The sequence below is a fragment of the Entelurus aequoreus genome, linkage group LG14 (genome assembly GCF_033978785.1).
Source record: "Entelurus aequoreus isolate RoL-2023_Sb linkage group LG14, RoL_Eaeq_v1.1, whole genome shotgun sequence".
NCBI lineage: Eukaryota > Metazoa > Chordata > Actinopteri > Syngnathiformes > Syngnathidae > Entelurus > Entelurus aequoreus.
The window spans coordinates 47,615,892-47,640,028 of NC_084744.1; the positions used below are offsets into that span (position 1 = coordinate 47,615,892).

Consider the following 24,137-nt stretch of genomic DNA (forward strand, 5'->3'; position numbering starts at 1 on the left):
TTGCTATTTAATTTTACAGGAGCTCGGTGCATTGAATCTTAAACATTTTTTTAAGTACTAACCTCATAGCTGTGTTCATCCGAGCACAGTTTGCCCAAGGAGATCTGGGTCTTTACCCTCCGGACGGCACACTCCTTGTCAGACAAGCCGTCTGACTGGGTGGAGATGTCTATGGGGATGTCCGGCGTGTGCGACAGCAGCTCGTCCAGATGCTCCTCCTGGCTGGCGCTTAGCCTCTCCAGTGGTCCGCTGTGGGAGTGGTCGCTGGTGTTTCCCTCCTCTCCGTCAGACACGGACAGGTTCTCCGAGCTGAAGGTGGAGTAGGACTGGAAGCTGCTCATACAGCGATGAGGTCTATGAGCAGCCACAAAAAAATGTTTTGTTTTTTTAATAGTAATTTTATTTGAGCAAATCATTCAGCTTATGATACATGGTACGGGAGCTGCACCGCTGCAGACAGGGAGAAGCTCCAGAGAGTGGTAAAGGCAGCACAGCGGATCATCGGCTGCCCTCTCCCCTCCCTGATAGACATTTACACCTCCCGCTGCCTCAGCAGAGCTACCAACATTATAAAGGACAGCTCCCACCCTGGATTTGACCTGTTTGACCTGCTGCCCTCAGAAAGGCGCTACAGGGTCACCAGGTCTAAGACAAACAGACTCAAGAACAGTTTTTTCCTTAAAGCCATAACCACGGTGAACTCTCATAGGCACTGATTTTATAGTTTAGCACCTCTCTGTGTGCAATTTTTACTTTCCACCCACAGTCTGAATGCTTCTGTATATATGTATATAGTATAATATTTAAACAACACATTCAGAACATTCGTTCTCAGGACCGGACTGTGCACCTTACCTCCTTTTGCACTATTTTTCTTTTTCTTTCCTTCCTATGTTTTGCATATTTGTAGACTGTTGCAATGATACTGGAGTTGCTTTTAATCTCATTGTACCTGTGTATAGTGACAATAAAAGGCCTTCTAATCTATTCTATATTATTGGTAACCATTTAGTGTACAGGCATGTGAGCACCCTTTGAGGAAAAAAAGAGGAAAACTGACGGACAAAAAAGAGGAAGGTCTGCCACGCAAGCCCCAAAATAATAATAAAAAAAATCAAGACTACATTTCCTGCAATTGAGGGCATTTCAATTCAAATCAAACGTTATTTTTATAGCACTTTTCATGCACAGGCAAGTGGGGGAGGGAGGGGGGTGTAGGGGATAGCGGGGGGTGTATATTATAGCGTCCCGGAAGAGTTAGTGCTGCAAGGGGTTCTGGGTATTTGTTCTGTTGTGTTTATGTTGTGTTACGGTGCGGATGTTCTCCCGAAATGTGTTTGTCATTCTTGTTTGGTGTGTGTTCACAGTGTGGCGCATATTTGTAACAGTTAGAGATGCTACCTCAGTAGAAGCATTCAAGTCCCATCTTAAAACTCATTTGTATAATCTAGCCTTTAAATAGACCCCCCCTTTTTTTAGACCAGTTGATCTGCCGTTTCTTTTCTTCTCTCCTCTTCTCCCCTGTCCCTTGCGAGGGGGAGTTGCATAGGTCCGGTGGCCATGGATGAAGTGCTGGCTGTCCAGAGCCGGGACCCCGGGTGGACCACTAGCCTGTGCATCGGTTGGGGACATCTCTGCGCTGCTGACCCATCTCCGCTCGGGATGGTTTCCTGTTGGCCCCGCTGTGGACTGGACTCCCGCTGATGTGTTGGATCCACTGTGGACTGGACTTTCACAATGTTATGTCAGACCCACTCGACATCCGTTGCTTTCGGTCTCCCCTAGAGGGGGGGGGGGGGGGTTACCCACATATGCGGTCCTCTCCAAGGTTTCTCATAGTCATTCACCGACGTCCCACTGGGGTGAGTTTTTCCTTGCCCGTATGTGGGCTCTGTACCGAGGATGTCGTTGTGGCTTGTACAGCCCTTTGAGACACTTGTGATTTAGGGCTATATAAATAAACATTGATTGATTGATTGATTGAACAGTGTTAAAGTTGTTTATACGCCCACCCTCAGTGTGACCTGTATGGCTGTTGACCAAGTATGCATTGCATTCACTTGTGTGTGTGAAAAGCCGTAGATATTATGTGATTGGGCCGGCATGCAGAGGCAGTGCCTTTAAAGGCACGCCCCCAATATTGTTGTCTGGGAGGAAATCGGGGAGAATGCCCCGGGAGATTTTCTGGGGGGGCACTGAAATTCGGGAGTCTCCCGGGAAAATCGGGAGGGTTGGCAAGTATGAGTGGGAGACGTAACTGCTCTGTACTTCTCCCTACGTCCGTGTACCACTCTGTACAGCGGCGTTTTAAAAAGTCATACATTTTACTTTTTGAAACCGATACCGATAATTTCCGATATAACATTTTAAAGCATTTATCGGCCGATAATATCGGTAGTCTGATATTATCGGACTTCTCTAATTTTTAGTAAATAATTTACTAACACATCATTGTGTTGAAAATGTAAAGTCAAATTCTATGACATGCATGCAAAGAATTCTGAAAACGTTTCCCTTTTGGCAACAATATCCTGAGGTAATATACTCCCGGTGTTGTGACTTCTGTTCACATCCGTCACGTCATCGTTTGGTGTTCAGATTGTAATCATCCAAATATTATTAGCAGCAAAGTAAACAGCCGTCAACGTTGTGGCTCGGAGAGCGAAGTTAGCCAGCTGGTTAGCTAACTAGCGAGCTTGTTTCGGTGCGCTTGATCGTCTCTCCGTCCTGCAACTCAGTGCGGCGTTCAGGCAAGAAGAACAGGGTACCTGCGGCTGAGGCGAGCTTTCTTTATTGATATTTCAATTAAAAAACACGGAAGTGATATTTTGACGCGAAAATTCATGTTTTAAAAACACAGATTTCCGCCGTCACGCGGACATTTCACATGCCTGAGTGGAAATAAATGCACTTTACCTCTGTCTCCTTGGAAACTCCACCTCACTGTCCACCTCTCCTTCCTCCTCTTCAGATGACTCATCTCCACCCTGTAAGAAAAGTAATTACAATGTATTCATTATCTCTCTGACTTTCCTTCACATAAACATAATTTAAACTGATGCTGACCTTCCTCAGAGGTCTGAGTGTGCGGGGAAGTGCGGTCGGAAGGGCGTGTGGATTCTGGGAGGCCTCCGGTTTCCGGGCCTCTGCCTTGTTTGCGACGTCTCCATCATCATCAAAACCTGGATCTTTCTTAGGAGCCCCCAAAGACGACTGTGTGCCTTCTTGAGAATTGAGCAGCTCTGGCTGGCCGGATGCAGGAGGGGCTTCCTGACAGTGAAGGCATCCAGGCAAGGGGTGTGCCTGGCAACAGGGACACAAAGACCCAGCACCAGTACCTGGTAAAGGATTGGAGCTCGTGGATGAGGCCCGCTGTCGTGAGTCTGCATCCACCACAGTGGAGATCAGGTCGGGGCTGGAACCGGAAACCCGGCGCTGCAGGTGATCCGTCTGGGGGCTACGGAGGGGGGCAGCAGGGCCAAAATAACGCAGGTTATTGGCACAGTTCACCACGGCCTCTTCGCGGCCCTTCAATGGGAGCTGGGGCGCTGCGGGAGGCAGTGGCAGGTGATGGTGGTGATGCTGATGAGTTAGCTCCTGTAACGACCGGCCATCTTCTGGCACCACTGCGACAGGTCTCAGCACCCCGAGGAACTCGTTATGGCTTCCTTTGCTATTGGCGCGGCGGTGGCGGGGCTTGCTTCGGTAGCGGGATTTGCCAGGAGGGGTGGAGACTTTTGGGCTGGCGGACAACGGTGAGGGGGAAGGGAGGGCGTCCACACTCGGTATCCCATCAGAACGGAGCAAATCAGGCCTGGAAATAAAGAAATAGCGTATTCAATTATGCAACTTTTCATTAATGTTTTAAATACATTTTCATATTGCTTCCATGAAAATGATGCCACAAAAGTCGCCCAGAAATGTGTGTGATGTTACAGTCTGGTATTGCGCAAGACTTCAGCAAAAATTGCAAGACTTGAAATCAGAGTATCTTAAGCAGAAGTGTCAAAAGTGCCATTTGTGGGTTGCAGGTCACTTTTTCAACAGCCCACAGCACATTCAAGAGACTACTATTACTAAAATTGTTTTTAAAAACATAAAAAATGAAAGAGCAGACAGGTACATATAACAAGAAAATAATAATGTACTGCTGACATACAGGCAGTTGTTTTATTTGTTAAATCTATATATTAAACTTGTTTTGAAAATGAAAAATATCAAAATGGCCTTAACTTTTTTGCGTCCGGAAAAAACTTCGGACACCCCCGATCTAAAGGAAACATAATACAAGTGTTTTGCGTTCCTCTTTTTGTGTATTTTATGTGACGCCACCACAAAAAACGTGTGATGATGGCCATAGAACTGGACACTACAATGCATAATGAATTGTCATGGATGAGAGTTGGTGAAAGACTAGCTTGTAGTTTGATTCTATTTTTTAAAAACATCTACACATACCATAAACCTGCTTATGTGTATTCTCAGCTGTTGCTTGCTAGTGACAGTCACAACTCTGGTACCAGGCTAGCCCTGAGAGGTGCTCTCACCCACCTTAAACCCAAAACTGATGTTTTGAAAAAGACTGTTATGTATAAGGCAATCACTTACTGGAATCGACTTCCACAATGTCTGGTATCAATCACCAACAGAGTGGGTTTTAAGAATATACTGAGAGGAGAAGTATTGCGGAAAGAGATTATTCTAGATTGTACCTAGTTAAGTTAAGTTAAAGTACCAATGATTGTCACACACACACACACACACACACACACACACACACACACACACACACACACACACACACACACACACACACACACACACACACACACACACACACACACACACACACACACACACACACACACACACACACACACACACACACACACACACACACACACACACACACACACACACACACACACACACACACACACACACACACACACACACACAACCTACCGATCTCAGGGCGGACACTAACCACTAGGCCACTATCTTCTTTTGACTTATTTTTTGCTTAAATTCATTCTTGTTTCTGGTTATCGTTTTTATATTGATATTGTCTTGATTTTGTATGTACTTTATGTCATATTTTATTCATTATGGTACTTTTTCGTCACTTAGAATATTGTTTGTCTTTGGTACACTAATGGGTATATTGTAGGTCATTGGTTCTTTTGTTTTATTTTTGCAAAAAATATATATCTATTTCTTATATTGCTCTTTTTTATCTTTGGTATGAACGTTAAGTAAACTCCAAGTTATTGTTTTTTGTTGTTGCTATTTTTGTATTACAAAATTGTATTATTGATCATGTCGTACTGCATTGTAATCTTTTGTTTTGGGATTGTGTGATGTTTTTTGCCTAAACCCCCGGAAAAATAGTCTCCAATGCGGTGTAGACTAATGGGGATCCTTAATAAACTAAACTAAACTAAACTAAACTAAACTAAACATAGCAGCGTTGTAACCATGAAAGTGGAGTCACAAGTCCCCAATCTCTGTTCTGGCTGCTCAGTATAATGTGCTGTGTTGTCTAAATGTGACAAGACTTACCTCCCTGGTACAAAAACTATTCCTCACTCTGCACCTTTATCACTGTGCCCGTATCCTTCACACACTAATAGTTAACGGTGACAACGTATTGTTAAGTTTTATTATATAAGTGTACACTTCTTTTTACACTTGCATGACAATTAATGTTACATATGACTTTAAATAGGACATGGGAAAACTTGTTGACACTATAGATGGAGAATTTGTATGATTTGCAGCTCCTACCTGTAAAATCACATAATGATGTATTTTTCTTATGATGCTGGTGAGTCTTACCTTTTGGCAGTGGGCATCCCAGGTTTGTGAGAAATGCTTCCTTTTTTCTTGATCAACTTTTCTACTGCGTTTGACCGCACGATGGGCCTGACGAGGTGGCGCTTGTAAGTCCCCGGGTATTTCTTCTCCACAGCTTGCTCTCTCCTGTCGGAAGTGGTTTTCCATATTTAGAACATGAATAAAACTTCAACACTAATTCATGTTTGACTAACAAAAACAGGTCAAACATGACCCCAAATGAAAGGAGGAGGTAGACACTGTAAATTTCCACTAGTGGATGTCATGGAGACAAATAAACACAGGCTTGGGAAGTTCAGCCTTTTAAAATAAACACAGGCGTGAGCCCAGACTGACATGTGACTGAAACGCTGGATTATTTTTTGGCTCAAAGGAACTCACCCAAACGTTTTTTAATGCTGGGATAGTACTTTAAACAAAACCAGACCGACACTGTAATATCACTAAAATTTGTTTCATTTTGTCCACCAGCAACGCTGAGATCATTATTCATGCGTTCGTTATGTCTCGTCTCGATTACTGTAACGTGTTATTTTTGGGCCTCCCTATGTCTAGCATTAAAAGATTACAGTTGGTACAAAATGCGGCGGCTAAACTTTTGACAAAAACAAGAAAGTTTGATCATATTACGCCTATACTGTATATACCTTTATATACCTATATATATAAATTTACCTATACTGGCTCACCTGCACTGGCTTCCTGTGCACTAAAGATGCCACTTTAAGGTTTTACTACTTACGTATAAAATACTAAACGGTCTAGCTCCAGCCTATCTTGCTGATTGTATTGTCCCGGCAAGAAATCTGCGTTCTAGGAACTCCGGCTTATTAGTGATTCCCAGAGCCCAAAAACAGTCTGCGGGCTATAGAGCGTTTTCTATTCGGGCTCTGGTACTCTGGAATGTCCCATCTTAAAACTCATTTGTATACTCTTGCCTTTAAATAGAACCCCCTTTTAGACCAGTTGATCTGCCATCTCTTTTCTGCTCTGTCCCCCTCTCCTATCAGGTGACCACAGATGAAGCGCTAGCTGTTCAAAGTCGGGACCCGGGATGGACCACTCATCTGTGCATCAGCTGGGTACGTCTCTGCGTTGCTGACTTTTCTCCATTCAAGATGATCCCCTGCTGGCCCCACTATGGACTGGACTCTCACACTATTAACCACATCCACTCGACGTCCATTGCACCGGCCGCCCAGGGGTGAGGGTCCCCACATTTGCGGTCCCATCCAAGGTTTCTCATTGTATCCCATTGGGTGAAGTTTTTTCTTGCCCTGATGTGGGATCTGAGCCGAGGATGTCGTTGTGGCTTGTGCAACCCTTTGAAACACTTGTGATTAAGGGCTATATAAATAAACTTTGATTGATTGATTGATATACTGTACGTACCGCCGAATGGATCTCATTATATTGCGCAGAAAACCTAACGCCTGTAGCCTTCTCTAGTAAGGAAGTACAACCAGAGTAAAACAGGACTACCAGCAGTGATTTAGACATTCACTTACTTCATGAGTTCTTTCTCTCGCACCTCCAGCTGCAACATGATGGCACTGAGCTCCATGTACAGGTTGTTGGCTCTCTCCAGTTTCCTCTCATAGTGTTCCCGGATGTCCAGCGCATGCCTGACAGGTTTGGAAGCATCAGAAAAAGGCTCAAACAAATCCTCTATGTTTCACTGGCACGACAACATGAAACCACATTATGTAATTATCTCCCCAAACTGCTACCATTATCAGTGGCAGACAAACACCAATTTAAGCGGTTCCCCTTACTATGATGGTACAATTTGAAAAAGTTTTCAAGAACACCACCCTTTTTTCATGCATTGGCGTTCAAATTAACATATGACACAAAACCTTAGTGTATCAAGAGTAGGAATGTACTATTCATAATCCATCCATCCATTTTCTTCCGTTTGTCCCTTTTGGGGTCGCGGGGTGGGGTGCTGGAGCCTATCTCAGCTGTATTATATAACCCTGTTATTACGAACACTGACGGAGACACATAATTAGCTGCTAGCTGATTGTCAGCCGTGGGACTAAAAATAATACAGTGTCAGCCAGAGGGGCGCGACAATGAAATGTGTTATTGGAAATGGCCATCAGATACTTTTTCCACTAAAATCGTCCAATACTGATTGGTGGCTGATGGATTGGCACATCCCTTGTTAGGATTTTATCGATCCCAATATACAATAATAAATACAATACATTAGCATGGGTGTGTATTTGTGCAAGGTGTGCTATGGTGCCATGCAAACGGTGTGTGAAGGAGTAAAGTCAGACAACAGGAGACCTGTCAGCCGGTGGAGTCTATCTCTAGAGCCACTTTATGGCTTATTAATTTACTTTTTACATCTTTTGAGTGGATTATTTCTTAGCCTGTGAAGTACTGGAAAGCAGGGATTGACGCCAGGAGGACGGTAGAGGTGTATGTGCGGTAGTTGTAGCCATTGAATAAAGCCGTGACTTCCACTTCAAACTGACACAGAACTCTTTAGCATTGCCTTGCTTTGCTAATTGTGCTTGACTTAAGAGAATTTTGGAGATTAAATATTGATGTGCTCCAAACCTTTGGGTGGTGTATGGCTTTATTTTGTGTGGTACATGTTTAAGTGTCATTGCGTTTTCCTCATTGTTATGTTCGGGGCAGAAATGCAACCATTCACTGTTAGGGATGAATTTTTGTATATTAAATAAAGCCGTATTGTTTAAAAAAAAACAAACTCCAAACCATTTGTTTTGTAATTTTTGATTATTCCCAGCTATTATCAGGTCCTACCCGTGTCCCGTATTAGGAATAGGTTTTTTGTGTAAATAGCAAACGTTTTAGATCTTTGGGTTCAACTCATGAAAAATGAGGGCAAAAACAAAAGTGTTGCATTTATATTTTTGTTCAGAGTAGCTAGGTATGCCGTTGATATCAGTGTCATAATTACGCAACAGTTAGTGAAACAAAAATTACCAATAGTCATATCATGTGTCCGGGTTCTTACCGGTCCTCCTGTACCGACCCAATTAGGAACCGGTACTCGGTATACATCCCTATTAATGAGCATTCAAATAAGAGAAGATAATACATTTTTGGGATTTTTGTGACACTCATTCCAAAAGACAGGATCAAGTAGGCATGAGAAGAGGAAGTACTGACAATGGAAGATACATGTAGTGAGTAAGCAGACCCATATGCAAAGCAGTAATTGGTGTCATCATATAGATCGTCACTTGTTAAGCTACAAAGTGTTTTAATTGTTTTTAAGTAATACTATACACTGTTATCTCCTTTTTACACTTGTAGCAATAAAGAATGTGGCATGCGTGAAAGATTTAGGTATTGAGTACCGTATTTTTAGGACTATAAGGCGCACTTAAAATCCTTTCATTTTCTCAAAAATCGACAGTGCGCTTTCTATCCCACATATCCAGCATAATTCTGGTTGCGCTTACTGACCTCGAGGAGATTTTATTTGGTACAAGGTGCAATGATAAGTGTGACCAGTAGATGGCAGTCATACATAAGCGATACGTGTAGACTGCAATATAATGGCAGTAAACAACACCAAAACTTTAAATGTTCCATTGACAATATAGAACATTACTCACAGCACTCAAAAATCTGTCAAAATGTTTTTAGTACGCACCGATTGATGGATTTTCAGCGCAATAAGCATACGAGTATTATTATGGTGCGTGTGTAAGGACCGCAAAATGGCACCTATTAGCAGTCATATTATCTGGCGTTTTGTTTCGCAATATTATCGAAAACCAACTTTTCTTACCTTCTGGTACCTGCTGATGTGTATTTGGGATCTGCATAAGTCCTGAAAATGCCGTAGTCATAAGCTTCTTCTTTTTCTCTACCTTCTTATGTGGCATTCATCTTCCGCTGTTGCCATTTCTAATATAAAGTAGCGTAAAGTTCTTACTTACGGTATATCTGTCAGTAGACTAGCTATCAAAGAGTTAAAAACTGTAGTGGGTTTACATAATTCACCCAAGGAACTTTAGTTATTAGAGGGTTCCGGTTGGACGGTTTTTCACGGGACACATTTCCGGCGTTGATGTTGCATAATTGAGCCACGGATGAGAAGATGCTGCTCCGTTATTGATTTAAGTAAAGTCTGAATGTCATTTTAACAGTTATCTCCATCTTTTGACACTTCTTTGACTCCCGTCCTTGCACTCTACACCGCTACAACGAAGAGAAGACGCTGTCGAAGGTGAGTCACGTAAATAAGACCGCCCACAAAACGGTGCATCCTGAAGAGACGCTCAGAAAGCTACTTGAAAATGGTCTGAAAAACATAATCTATGCAACCCTTTCACCAAAGAACCACCATCACATGTTATGTGGACCACAAGATTGTGTTTTAAATTTAGAAAAAAATCATAATATGACCCCTTATAATCAGGTGCGCCTTTTGTATGAAAAAAGACCTGAAAAGACCCGCTCATCGGCAGTGCGCCTTTTAATTCGGTGTGCCCTATGGTTAGAAAAATACGGTTTTTTATCATTTTAAAGCTTAATTATTAACAGTGGTGAACTTCTTTTTACACTTATATGATAATTAAGAATGTGAAAAGCCTGCACATTAAATATAAGTTTTATGATGGCAGCAGTTGCATTTTTACCTGAGTTCATCCCGCCTGCGTCTGATCAGCTCTTCGTCCAGCCTGTGAATGCATGTGCCTTCACTTTTGATCTTCTCAAAATGTTTCTTCACTTCCTCCCTCCATTCAGCCTGGAAAATGAATGAACAAAGTTACAATCCGCGCTGCAAAAAAGAAGGCAAAAAAATCCGCCCCCCACCCCTCCACGCTACCAAATGTCATTGTGCACTTCTTTGAAATGGTTTTTAGATGTGGATCAGACCTGAGACTTGAAGTAGGTCTCCTGAGGAGCTCCCAGAATGTCAGCCGAAGCAATGTCGAGGTGCAGGAGGATCTGACGGAAAGATGGTCTATTCCTGGGTTTGCCTTGCCTGGTAATATTGAGTGGGAAGATATGCTTATCTAAGATGTTTTAAGCAATTATATAACTTTTGCATCAAAAAACCTTGTTACAATAAGCTCACGCGCCATGTTTGTTTCATGAGGATTTTAAAGCCATCCGGGCAGGTGGAGGGCACTGGGAGATGAAGACTGTTGCTGCCGACACCCCAAATGATAGCGGAGGAGTCCACATCTTTGTAAGGGATCTCTCCAGTTAGTAATTCCCATAACATAACTCCAAATGACCTGAAACAAAACGGAAAAACATTATGAAGAATCCCAAAATGATTATTTACCATGCAGCAGAACTCACCAGATGTCCACTTTTTCAGACACAGGCTCATTTCTGATCACTTCTGGCGCCATCCAGGCCACCGTACCGGCAAATGACATCTTTGTACTTTTGTCACTCAGCTCTTTAGATGTCCCAAAGTCGGAAATTTTCATAGAGTCGTTGTGTGTGACCAAAACACTGTTAAACAAAAGCCAAACAGAGACATGAAAAAAAACACATATAAAACACGAGTGAGAGGCCTATAAAGTGCCAGAACACTTCATGGGAGGCAAAGCAGCATGAGGAAAATAAATTACTCTAAACTGCGACACTTACTTTATGCTGAAAATAGGGTTGTACGGTATACCGGTATTAGTATAGTACCGCGATACTAATGAATCATATTTGGTACTATACCGCCTCTGAAAGTACCGTGTCATGCAGAACGCCCTCAGGTATAGGCGTTTTAAGACATGGCTAGCTAGCTAGCGACTAATGTTTGTCCGTAGTGTTGTAACTACTTCAATGTCACTAATCCTTGTCTCCATGGAGACAAATCAAGTATGATTATTTCAAGTATCAAAGCTGTAGGGCGCGTGATAGTTCTACATGCTTCACTTCACACCGCAGCCGTGGTGATGGAGGAGTACAAACTTGCCTATATTTGGTAAAGTCATTACTTGATTTCAATATGTCCGACCAACAACCATTAAGGAGACCATCTTAACTTTGATCACACTGATCACATGTGAATGAAGGCCATACTTAATCAACAGCATAACATGTCACACTAAGGGTGGCCGTCTGAACAACGCCAACACTGTCATAAACATGTGCCATATAGTGAAACCATACTAAACAACAATGACAAACACATTTTTGGAGAATATTTGCACCACAACACAAGATAAACACTACAGAACAAATTCCCAGAATTCCCTGCAGCACCAACTCTTCTGGGATGCTACAATATAAACAAACGCCATTGGTGGATCTACACCGAACATCCACTTTAATGATACCAAGTACAATAGCGTATCTAGTCGATACTACTATGATTACATCGATATTTTTTAGCATCACAAAATCTTATTTCATTTTAAAAAATGTGGGACAAGTGGTAGAAAATGGATGGATGAATGGATGGGTATATTATGTTTATAAACTCAGGAAATATGTAGCTGGAACACATGAGGACTTTGAATATGACCAATGTATGATCCTGTAACGACTTGGTATCGGATTGATACCCAAATTTGTAGTATCATTCAAAACTAATGTAAAGTATCAAACAACAGAAGAATAAGTGATAATTACATTTGAACAGAAGTGTGGATAGAACATGTTAAACGAGAAAGTAAGCAGATATTAACAGTAAATGGACAAGTAGATCAATCATTCATTTTCTACCACTTGTCCTTAATAATGTTGACAAAATAATAGAATGATAAATGATACAATATGTTACTGCATACATCAGCAACTAAATTAGGAGCCTTTGTTTGTTTATTTACTAATAAAAGACAAGTTGTCTTGTATGTTCACTATTTTATTTAAGGACAAACTTGCAATAATTAACATATGTTTAATGTACCCTAAGATTTTTTGTTAAAATTAAGCCAATAATGACATTTTTTGTGGTGCCCTTTATTTATAAAAGTACCGAAATATTTTGGTACCGGTACCAAAATATTGAAAACAAAATTAGCTGATTTTTAGTTCCAAAGAGTAAACAGATTTGAGGATTTACAGAAAAACGCAAAATATTCTCCAGAAAATAATTTTTGGGGGACATCAATGGTATGTTCTTTGAGGAGCTCGTTACGCTACACTTAAGAAACCCCTGCCTATGGGAAACTAAATTATTAAATGATTTCACAGCAATAGAATACAAATTTAACTGAACAGTCTTTCAAAACCACACAATAAACACAAAATGCAACTGTTACTGCAAGGCCAAGTGTCTTTCTGCATTTGATTCATCCAATTAATTAAATGAGTCTGACCTTCCACAAGATTCATCCTGCCATCATTCTGCTGACTAATACATTGCTTGGCAGCGCATCAGCACGCTAGTATCGATTAGAGACATGGGCAGTGCGGCAGACAATGTGTGCAGAATGTTCAGTGTTGACAACTCCTTTTTGAACATTCCAAGAGATAATATCACAGTATTTAGAACTGAAAGGCGGAATTGTTGTTACTTAGGGCGCAGTCATTTAACATCACAGGAACATCTAGGATGCTGCTATCTGTAAATATGTATACTGTAGTACAAAATCTCTGTTTGTCATCACCTTCTTTTAAATATTTGACTTTTTGTGGTTCCAATTTCATTGTTTAAAAAAAAATACCCCATAAGTTCTACAAACAATGCCGTTCTTAGGTCACACAAAACTTGAGTGTGAACCGCAGTCATGCATGACAGTACGAGCAGTCGGAGGAAACCCACTTGGGAGATTTGAGATCCCTGTGGATGATCTTGTGAAGGTGCAGGTAGTTCATGCCGCTGGCAATGCCTGAGGCCCAGTCCACCAACAGCCTGGGGGTCACTTTCCGTCCTGCTCTCAGCACCTCGTAGAGCTGGCCTTGAGCGCAGTACTCCATGATAATGCAGTAACAAGGCGCCTGCGTGCATACACCCCTAAGTGAGATAGCACACAAGAAACAGGTGAGCAGAGCAGCGCATGCACTATGACGTAAAACAAGGGGTTGGAGACCTACTTGAAGCTGATGATATTAGGATGCTTGAGTTTTCGCAGGTGCTTGATGTCCGTCTCCTTCTGTTCGCGCACTTTTTTGATGGCTACTTCTTCAGAGCGGAATTTGCCAAGAAAGACGGCTCCCTGGGCGCCGCTACCCAGCCACTGCAACTCTGAGATTTCCTCAAATGGAACCTCCCACATGTCTGAAAATGTGTAAAATGACAACTTAGATACACTTCCTGTATATAATGTACAGTATATAAAATCATGCTTGTTTAGCTCGGGAAAACAAAATCCACACTTTTTTTATTTTTTCAATCTCAGGTAAAAATATTAGATGGTTCAGATCACACACCACAACACACAGCAGGTGCAGAACACAAATCCAATCTGTGAAGCTGCAGTTTTACAGTGGTGTTTAACAAGAAAGTGGTCCTGAATAATGTGAAACTTCCAGAAACAAAATGCTGCTAAATGTTAAAAGAAAGGTTACAAATGAAAAACGTGAAGCCTGCTGACAAGAGAGATTGTGCCTCACAGGAAGGGACAAAGTAGGTGTGGAGTTGGACAAAAAGCTTTTTGTGCAGAATTATTACACACAGAAAAAACAAATTGCCTCAAATTACTTCTATATTACTTCAAATTAAGTATAATCAAAATATTATTCACGATTATAATGTAAATTTGTAAAATCCCCTCAATAAACACCTTAAACCTAATAGTCACCTGGGGCCGCAAGTATTAGCTTTCCTACGCTCAATTCCAGAAAACGCCGTACGCACAACATTGTTAGATGTATTAAATTGTGCGCATGCATTGATCCAAGCACATTTCTTTTGTATCAATCAATCAATCAAAGTTTATTTATATAGCCCTAAATCACGAGTGTCTCAAAGGGCTGCACAAGCCACAACGACATCCTCGGCTCAGATCCCACATCAGGGCAAGAAAAAACTCAACCCAATGGGATTACAATGATAAACCTTGGAGGGGACCGCAGATGTGGGGACCCCCCCCCTGGGCGACCGGTGCAATGGACGTCGATTGTACATCCCAATCAACGTACAATTGAGTAAATGTTAAAGTGGCTGGGCCACTTGCTGTCCACGCCCCATTTAAATATGCAAATCATTTTTTAAATTAGCAATGTGCCTGAGATTTCCCACTCTCATAGTTAGAAAACACAAACATAATGACCAAGATGGTTAGTTTCTCCCTTCCTACTGGTTGGTTTTTTCTTCACACTGAGTTTGCAGCAGCCGGCGTCATCTCGCCAGATCCTCATTTGCCATAAATGCCAATCAAGTGACAAAAGTGATGTCATAGCGAAGATTGATGGTCGCTCATTTTTAGGTCTATTTTTTCTTATGCCTGGCTGGCGATCGATCGACTGACACACCCTCCGCGATCGACCGGTAGCTCGTCATCGACATAATGGGCACACCTGATTTAAGTAATCATGCGTTGAACCATGCCACACCACTACAAAGTTTCTTTATTGCATTTGCGCCTCACATATGATTTGTACATTGATCGTATGAAAATGTTTCCTGTTGACATATACATATTCGTTATATGATGGCAAGCAATGCGTGTGCAGTCGATAGCTTCAATTACATTAGGAAAACTGGCTGTTGCTTTAAATTGCGCTTTAATACTGGCCTGTTCAGCTGCCCCCATCCATCCATTTGCTACCGCTTGTCCCTTTCAGGGTCGCGGGGGGTGCTGGAGCCTATCTCAGCTGCATTCGGGCGGTAGGCAGGGTACACCCTGGACAAGTGGCCACCTCATCACAGGGCCAACACAGATAGACAGACAACATTCACAATCACATTCACACACTAGGGCCAATTTAGTGTTGCCAATCAACCTATCGCTGCCTTATATGGGAATTTAATGTATCTGGCTAACAAGCTGATAATTGAATGTGTTTTTTTGCACAACTTTGTCTATGCTTTTATATCCATTTGCTCGCATACACGGGGTGGTAATAGTTCATATGTCTCTGATGCACACTTTAATGCACAGTGGCCTTGTGGTTAGAGTGTCTGCCCTGAGACCGGTAGGTCAAACCCCGGCCGAGTCATACCAAAGACTATAAAAATGGGACCATTACCTCCCTGCTTGGCACTCAAGGGTTTGAATTGGGGGTTAAATCACAAAAAAATTATTCCCAAGCGCGGCCCCCGCTGCTGCTCACTGCTCCCTTCACCTCCCAGGTGGTGGAACAAGGGGATGGGTCAAATACAGAGGGTAATTTCACCACACCTATTGTGTGTGTGTGACTGTCAGTGGTACTTTAACTTTTAACTTTTTACTTTAATCACTCTGAGGAGACATTTCCTTAGTTACCCAGCATCACCTCTGAGCGTCGACAAAATATCTATAGCATGTTGAAATCGATCCGTTGTGGTGAAGAAGGAGTTGAGCTGGAAGGCAAAGCTCTCAATTTACCGGTCGATCTAGGTTCCCATCCTCACCTATGGTCATTAGCTTTGGGTTATGACCAAAAGGACAATATCACGGGTACAAGCAGGCGAAATGAGTTTCCTCCGCCGGGTGGCGGGGCTCTCCCTTAGAGATAGGGTGAGAAGCTCTGTCATCCGGGAGGAGATCAAACTAAAGCCGCTGCTCCTCCACATGGAGAGGAGCCAGATGAGGTGGTTCGGACATCTGGTCAGGATGCCCCCCGAATGCCTCCCTAGGGAGGTGTTTCGGGCATGTCAGACCGGTATGGGTTGGGGCGGTATAGCTCGGTTGGTAGAGTGGCCGTGCCAGCAACTTGAGGGTTGCAGGTTCGATCCCCGCTTCCGCCATCCTAGTCACTGCCGTTGTGTCTTTGGGCAAGACACTTTACTCACCTGCTCCCAGTGCCACCCACACTGGTTTAAATGTAACTTAGATATTGGGTTTCACTATGTAAAGCGCTTTGAGTCACTAGAGAAAAAGCGCTATATAAATATAATTCACTTCACTTCACTTCAGACCGGTAGGAGGCCACGGGGAAGACCCAAGGACACGTTGGGAAGACTATGTCTCCCGGCTGGCCTGGGAACGCCTCGGGATCCCCCGGGAAGAGCTGGACGAAGTGGCTGGGGAGAGGGAAGTCTGGGCTTCCCTGCTTAGGCTGCTGCCCCCGCGACCCGACCTCGGATAAGCGGAAGAAGATGGATGGATGGATGGATGGATGGATGTTGAAATGTGCGTACAACAGCCATGAAATTGGCCTGAGGCACCGCAAATTTCAAAGTTCAGTTCATCTCAACTTTGCAGTGAAAAAGGGCGTACGCCTGTTTTTTCTGCAAACGCACGTTTAATGTCTTAATGTATTTATTTTGAAACTGCTCTGTGACATGTGCTGTTGACCTCTTGGCCAGGTCACCCTTGTGAAAGAGATCTTGATCTCAATGGGTTTTCTTATCTGGTTAAATAAAGGTTCTAATACATGAGGCCCCTGGTACTTACTGCACTGCAAATAAATCCACCTGCCACTACATGAGGCAATGTGGAATGTAGGTTAAAAAATGACCATAGAAGAGACTGCCCAGATAATTTAGAACACCAACTACAAAATCCAGTTCTGTCTGAGCGCACTTGCACTCTATCGCCTGCAGCAGGGTGAGTCCACCTTCCTAATGGCCTCAATTTAAACTGACAAACAGCACAGCCTTCTCTGGAAAACAATACGCTCACCTTGTTGTTGGAGCTTGTATTCCGTGGAATACGTCTTTCCTATGATGTTCCAGACTGGCCGAAGACAGCCGAACAGTCCCTCCAGGAAGCCGCCTGACCCAGGCCCCGCTCTGTGGAAGTGTAGCTTGATGTCATCAGGGTGATGACTTTGTCTTCCCTCGATGTTGTGGTCCATTTGACAGTCCCTATCACCTGTCTGGTCCTCCATTCCGCTGCCGCAGCCCCCATGCTCACAGGAGGCTGGTGACTGGGCTTCCTCGTGGTCCTGCTCCTGCAGCTGGAGCACACTGTTGTCAAAGTGGCCACCCTCACCACGCGTAGAGTCAACGCTCAAAGCCGTGTTTGGGGGACTTAGGCCCCCGAGCACAGAGTCTTCGTCCTGGTTGGGCGGTTGTAGCGTCTGCTGGGGCACGGACAGGTGCGTCGGCGGCGCCAAGTCAGTAATTATCTGAGGGGGCAATATCGAAGGAGGGGGCGGAGGAGGCTGCGCTTGAGAGTTTGGTGCATTTGATTTCTTCATGGAGTCCCCAACCACGCTGAGCTTAAGCTCCTCCTTTAGCTTGCCCACCAACATGCTGGGGCAGGAAGTCCATGAGAGCACCTCAGGGGAACTACCCATGGTGTCATGCATCAAAATGGGCTGCGTACACTTGATGAGGAGTGGTCCTAACACACTGGCTTGAGGGAAGTTGAATCACCTGTAAAAAATGGACAAGAAGAAACATTAACAAACTGATCTTGAAGAATAAGATAATTGAAAAACATTCACAGGACCAAATCAATTGTACTGGTCTCTTCCTACTTCTACAGTCCTCTCATTTATCTGGGATTGGAAGAGCTTACATAAATGATGATTATTTGCAACTACAGAGTTTAGCCATTACATGCCTGGACACGGTCAAATTATAAAACAAACATCAAATGTGCTTTAAATCAGTGCAACAGACTGAACGGAAATAGCGTAATTTCTGGGAAATTTCCGGGAATAGGGACTAAATCGTCATAGGCACAAACAGTCGGAGCTTTGGTATGAAGTCTGTGGAGTGTTATATCAGTATAGCGGGGATTAAAACTGTTACTGTGTATTAGAAAAGCTGAGAGCCAAACATCTGGCACACATGGACCATCGTCTGGGCAAACACATCCACTCATTGTTACCAAGCAAGCTTTTGGTACACTCAATCATTCTTAAGAAGAGACTATAAATATACGTATACAGTACATACATACATGTACACCTTTATTAGCGTCACGCATGCACGCACACAAAGAAGGTCAAGAAAGGGACACAACCCTAAGAAGGATTTATCCCAACAGAAGTCATGGAGAATTATGTTGCCAGAAGGAGAATGAAATCATTTAATATGTCCGTTGACAACATGCTGACCTCCATGAACGATGTATAGTGGGTGCTAGGCCAGTAGTTGGAGATGTCACATAGTAAAAACAACAACAAAAAGACACTATGTACAGCAACTGATTGTTTTCCTAGACAATCCATATATTTAATATCCTTTGTTGTTGTTTGTATGCGAGTTTAGAATTTGACTCCAACACTTTTGGACACAGTAGCATTGTTCTAAATGTACTCTTAAATAACCGGAGAAGTATAGGAATCATAACCTACTACAGTGCTGTCACAGACTACTGATCTCAACATTTACAGAAACATCAAGAGTACTTTTTTTTTTTTTTTTACTTCAAAACACTGTGGACATGTTGAGGGACAAAGAAAAACATGTATTTATTTATTTAAAACTTAACAGCTCCTGTGTTGTGTTATTTTATACGATGTCTATATCTGCGTCAAAACTATCAGGGATGGGTACCTTTTCACATTTGAACCGAAACAGTACAAAGTTCCGGTACCTGGAAACCGATAACAGTACTCAAAGCTACCAATTTTCGGTACTTTTTCGCCTGTTCATGTGGTAATAAATGTTAATTGTTTAATAACAAAATCTAAATGTTTTTATTTAACACTGAGCTGATAATGAAAACTATATTTTGTTTTCTTACACACTAACACTGAGTGTCATTTGCAAGTGTTATACCTGTCATAATAATGCTCTGAGATCCTCTCTTGTTGTTTTGTGATTGAATTACTAGTGTTTATCATACAATTATGTATTTTGGGAGACCTTCAAGGAGTCATTTAGGGACCAGAAGCAAAAAGGGAATGCGGGACATCGAGGGAATAACCAGGAAAAGGAGATCAAAGTCCAGCAGGAAGAGTGACCTGGCTAAAGGTTAATTTAAAAAAGGACAGTGTGGTCAGGAAGAGTTTAGACTTGAATATATTTCACAGTAAATAGCGCAACAACTGAGCTGACTAAAGATAACAACTTTGCCACTTTAATCCTGGATCTTTATTTGGACTCCAGGAAGGGCCTCGATAAAAGTGTCTGGTCAATCTCAAACTAAGACTGTTCATTTGCCAAAGATGCTGTTTAGATGTTTATGCGAAAGCAGCTACTGTCTCGGTGTGCATCTCCTGGAGGGTAACTCGAGCGCTGTGAGAGTGCACCGCCTGCCAAGAGCTCATCTATAATGCACACGTGTCTCTAAGCAGGTTGCTGAGAGTGCAGTGGGAAGGAGAGAATACTCTCTCAGGTATCCAATAAATCACTCTCTTCCAAAGCAAAGACAATCGAGCCATGTGAGTAGAAGACCGTGTGGTAATTCCACCCCACCAATGATTCTCAGAGTCGGGCCTCTTGATGTGGGACGCCATCAGTGGATGTGGTTAGCTGCAGAGAAACACAAACGCTAATACTGAAAACACTGTAACCCCTATGGCACAATTCAATTCTATCTTAGCTATGAATTTACAAAGCCTTTTTTAGGTTTTGCATTAATTTTTCCCGTTACAACAAATTATCAATCAATCAATGTTTATTTATATAGCCCTAAATCACAAGTGTCTCAAAGGGCTGCACAAGCCACAACGACATCCGCGGTACAGAGCCCATTAGGGCAAGGAAAAACTCACAACCCCAATGGGACGTCGATGTGAATGACTATGAGAAACCTTGGAGAGGACCGCATATGTGGGTGACCCCGCCCCTCTAGGGGATTAAATTAAATCCGGACATCAACACCAACATCTGACACCAAGAGGAAAAGGAAACAGACTCAGCCCATTAATCTCTAATGCAACATCTCTATGGATATAGAATTCCATAAATAATGTCTGTGCCTGATCTGGAAGTGTTCATTTACACAGTCTTAAACTGACTTTCCGAAAGGACAAATAAGACTTGCAGATTGTTCCGCTGATGTAACAAAAATGGTGAGAGACAATGCAGATTTTCTGCAGGAAAAATGGAGGGGAAGAGCGGGAAATAGTTAGAGCTGATCCTTTAATCCCTACCGTGCTCTGGAGACAAGCTTGTAGTTTACATACACAGATCCTATTCAGTATTCGTCCTTGATACATCCTCAAAGCGCTTTTATTACAGCAGTCTAAAGTGCATGTATATTTTTTGGTTTGGAGCATGCATGTGCACAGAATAACCCCCGCATATTGTTAGTAATGCATGTGTTTGGATTCTGTCTGACAGAATCCAATAATCCCACTACTCAAGAGTAATCATTAAGGAAGACCCTTTTGTTATACTCTACAAATATAAATAGCATTTTTCATATTATTGTGCTTTGATTAAGACTCCCTAAAACAAATTACTTCAGCAAAAGAGACCCATTGAGCATGCATTACATTTACTCTTCTATTAACAAACAGCAGTAGCATCTGCGTCTCCATCACCCTGCTCCTCATTCGGGGGCGATCCCACTGGGTGCCAGAGGGGGGAAACTTCCGTCCGTTAACTGACAGCTGGGTGGACAACAATGAACCAATTTAGACCCTTATCTCATTTAATCTTTTACACGTTGCCATGTGGACACAGCATCCATCTATGACTCCCATCAGATTCTCAGGTTTTATAAGCCTAAAACACTTGGAGCTTGCTGGGTTCTTCACTAAGAGACTAGACTGGAAAGTGGTGCCTTTATTTATTTTTTCCAATAAGGTAGCTTATCCAAAATGGAATCTGTCTGTTTCCAAGAAAAACATCTCAGGAGCTTGTTAAACAGAGAATAAAGACTGGATTGTTTGCATCTCACTTGAAGGGGAACTGCACTTTTTCTTTGAATTTTTCACAATGTCTATGAGAAACAAAAACACGTCGTTTTTTGGGGATTTTAAAGATGATAAAAAAACGCTTTGAAGATGCAGGTAATGGGAGCCACTGTTGTAGCGTTCAAAGCCCTCTAAAACAATTTCTAAACCCTCCATCAACATTGTATATACTTAGACTTCCTTTATTGTCATTCAAATATTAACTTCACAGTACGGATAAAAACAACATTTTGTTGCATTAGATCGTTGTAGTGCAGGATAAAAGACATTAAGGTGCAGATATAAATAGATTACTGTACAGAAATATATTGCACTTTTGCATATGCATCAATGTTTACGGATGTATGTTATATTGTCTTTTATTCCAGCGAGTTAATCCTATTTTGGGGGATTTGAGGGGATTATAATGGTGCGTTCAAGAGTCTTATGGCCTAAGGGAAGAAGCTGTACCAGAACCTGAAGGTTCTGCTACGGAACCTCTTTCCAGAGTCCAGCAGTGAGAACAATCATTGGTGGGGGTGGGAGGAATCTCTACATCGCATTGTGTTGTGCATTACAAACTGAAACGCGTTTGGTATACATGCTGGAGGTCAATATACTGTATAATGTAGTAACAGACACGTTCATAACAATATGTAATATATACAATATTTACCGTATTTTGATCATTCTAATCAATAGCGGGACTTTTTTCTCTGGTACATTTAATTCCGTTTCCATAGCACATTCAACTTCCGGCATCTACCGTGTTTCTACTTCCGCAAACAAACACGCGAGTGTGTTGTAAACATGGCAGGCTTGGTAACAGACAAGAAAGACGACTATTTTTGGACAAATTATTCACAACCTTATCTTTTTGATGCTGAATATACGAACGGAGGATAAACTGCTGCTTATAGAAGCCAGCACAAAGAAGAGTTAAAGTTAAAGTACCAATGATTATCACACACACACTAGGTGTGGTGAAATTTGGCCTCTGCATTTGACCCATCCCCTTGTTCACCCCCTGGGAGGTGAGGGGAGCAGTGGGCAGCAGCGGTGGCCGCGCCCGGGAATCATTTTTGGTGATTGAACCCCCAATTCCAACCCTTGTGCCAAGCGGGGAGGTAATGGGTCCCATTTTTATAGTCTTTGGTATGACTCGGCCGGGGTTTGAACTCACAACCTACCGATCTCAGGGTGGACACTCTAACCACTAGTGAAACGTTGAAGCAGACGGAAGCCCAGAGAGTGAGGTTGGTGCGATTTGGTCACGCTGCAAATCTGGAACTTTCGAGCCAAGCTATGCCAAATTATTGGAGTGCCCAAATCAACTGGAAATGTCCCCGGCCATCTTGACCAAACGGACAACTGTCCATCGAGTAAGTCACTATACTTTTGTTCATAATACATGCAGCACATCACCATACAACTACTGTGCATACGTGTGTACAAACAAAATATGAAATGTGGGCTAATACATTACGGATACTGTAATAGGATTGTTCATGTTTTTCAGTCAGTACAGATTGGTGTCACATCGCATTGTGTTGTGCATTACAAACTGAAACGCGTTTGGTGTTGACTTCGTGCTGACGTAGACGCTAGCTTACTTCTTTCCGTAGTTAGGTCTTACAGCTAATACTGTAGCATAATACTGATGTGTTGCTATGCTAGAAAGATAATTCCTCCATGTTCGCTCATACAATAACAATGTCGCTACAGCTTGGTTATTATACAGGATATGGAACGTAAATGGAGTATTGCTGGTGGGTATTTGAATTAATTTTCAAAGTGATTTAGAGGTAGAAATGATCGCTCCCATTAGCTGCATTGTTAGTCACCTTGAATGAGACAATTTTCATATGTCAGAAAGCGAAAAAAACAAAAACTTTTGTCTTTTTGTTTCTCATAAGTATTGGGAACAAAAAATAAAAAGTGCAATTCCCCTTTAACGAGATTGTTCAAATAAGACAGAGAAGAAAAAAGTGAATGCCTATGTACTTTTGTCATGAATTGCAGCATTTACAAGTTTCCCTTGTCAGTGCAGACTGTAGCCTGATCAGGACACTAAAATGGCCGCATGTTGGTAAACAAAAGTTACGAAATAGCGAGATCAAAAATGCTGCTGCATTCCTTTCTACTTGATGGAGCAGACACAATTAGAACTGAGAACACATTCATAGCAAATGCAGCGACATGAGAGCTGGCCAGTGCTGATTTGGTTGTCTGGACACGGGCCCATTTCTAAATCAGCTTTACTCTCTCTGCCTTGGGCACAAGTCCAGCTGGAGGGACTTTGACGGCCCACTTTAGTTGGGTGAAAGTCATCGTCACATGGTTAAGAGGCAGTGTTCTCATTTCTGTAGATTAATCCTACCGTTTCTTCTGATTTTTTGTTTAAAAGCCCAGGACATTTAAGCTTGAAAAACATTTGAACGATACATGGATTGTAATCAAAATCTAAGATGACCCCTTAGTAGGTCATCGATTAC

The 24,137-nt window shown here is 42.4% G+C and overlaps 1 protein-coding gene across 6 annotated transcripts in view; it reads right to left on the reverse strand.

Annotated features, from left to right (window-relative positions):
- The window catches only part of si:ch211-45c16.2 (mitogen-activated protein kinase kinase kinase 13), a 67,282-nt gene that overhangs the window by 6,869 nt on the left and 36,276 nt on the right, over positions 1-24,137 (reverse strand). For all 6 annotated transcript variants that reach the window (XM_062070033.1, XM_062070034.1, XM_062070036.1 and 3 more), the window contains 12 exons: positions 17,523-18,220; positions 13,849-14,032; positions 13,577-13,768; positions 11,164-11,322; positions 10,938-11,096; positions 10,732-10,840; positions 10,491-10,600; positions 7,365-7,481; positions 5,839-5,982; positions 3,067-3,814; positions 2,917-2,987; positions 63-354 (listed from right to left, as the gene is read on the reverse strand). In XM_062070033.1, coding sequence (XP_061926017.1) covers positions 63-354; positions 2,917-2,987; positions 3,067-3,814; positions 5,839-5,982; positions 7,365-7,481; positions 10,491-10,600; positions 10,732-10,840; positions 10,938-11,096; positions 11,164-11,322; positions 13,577-13,768; positions 13,849-14,032; positions 17,523-18,153 — 2,916 coding nt within the window. In that variant the 5' untranslated portion in view covers positions 18,154-18,220. The remainder of the gene's footprint in view (positions 1-62; positions 355-2,916; positions 2,988-3,066; positions 3,815-5,838; positions 5,983-7,364; positions 7,482-10,490; positions 10,601-10,731; positions 10,841-10,937; positions 11,097-11,163; positions 11,323-13,576; positions 13,769-13,848; positions 14,033-17,522; positions 18,221-24,137) is intronic.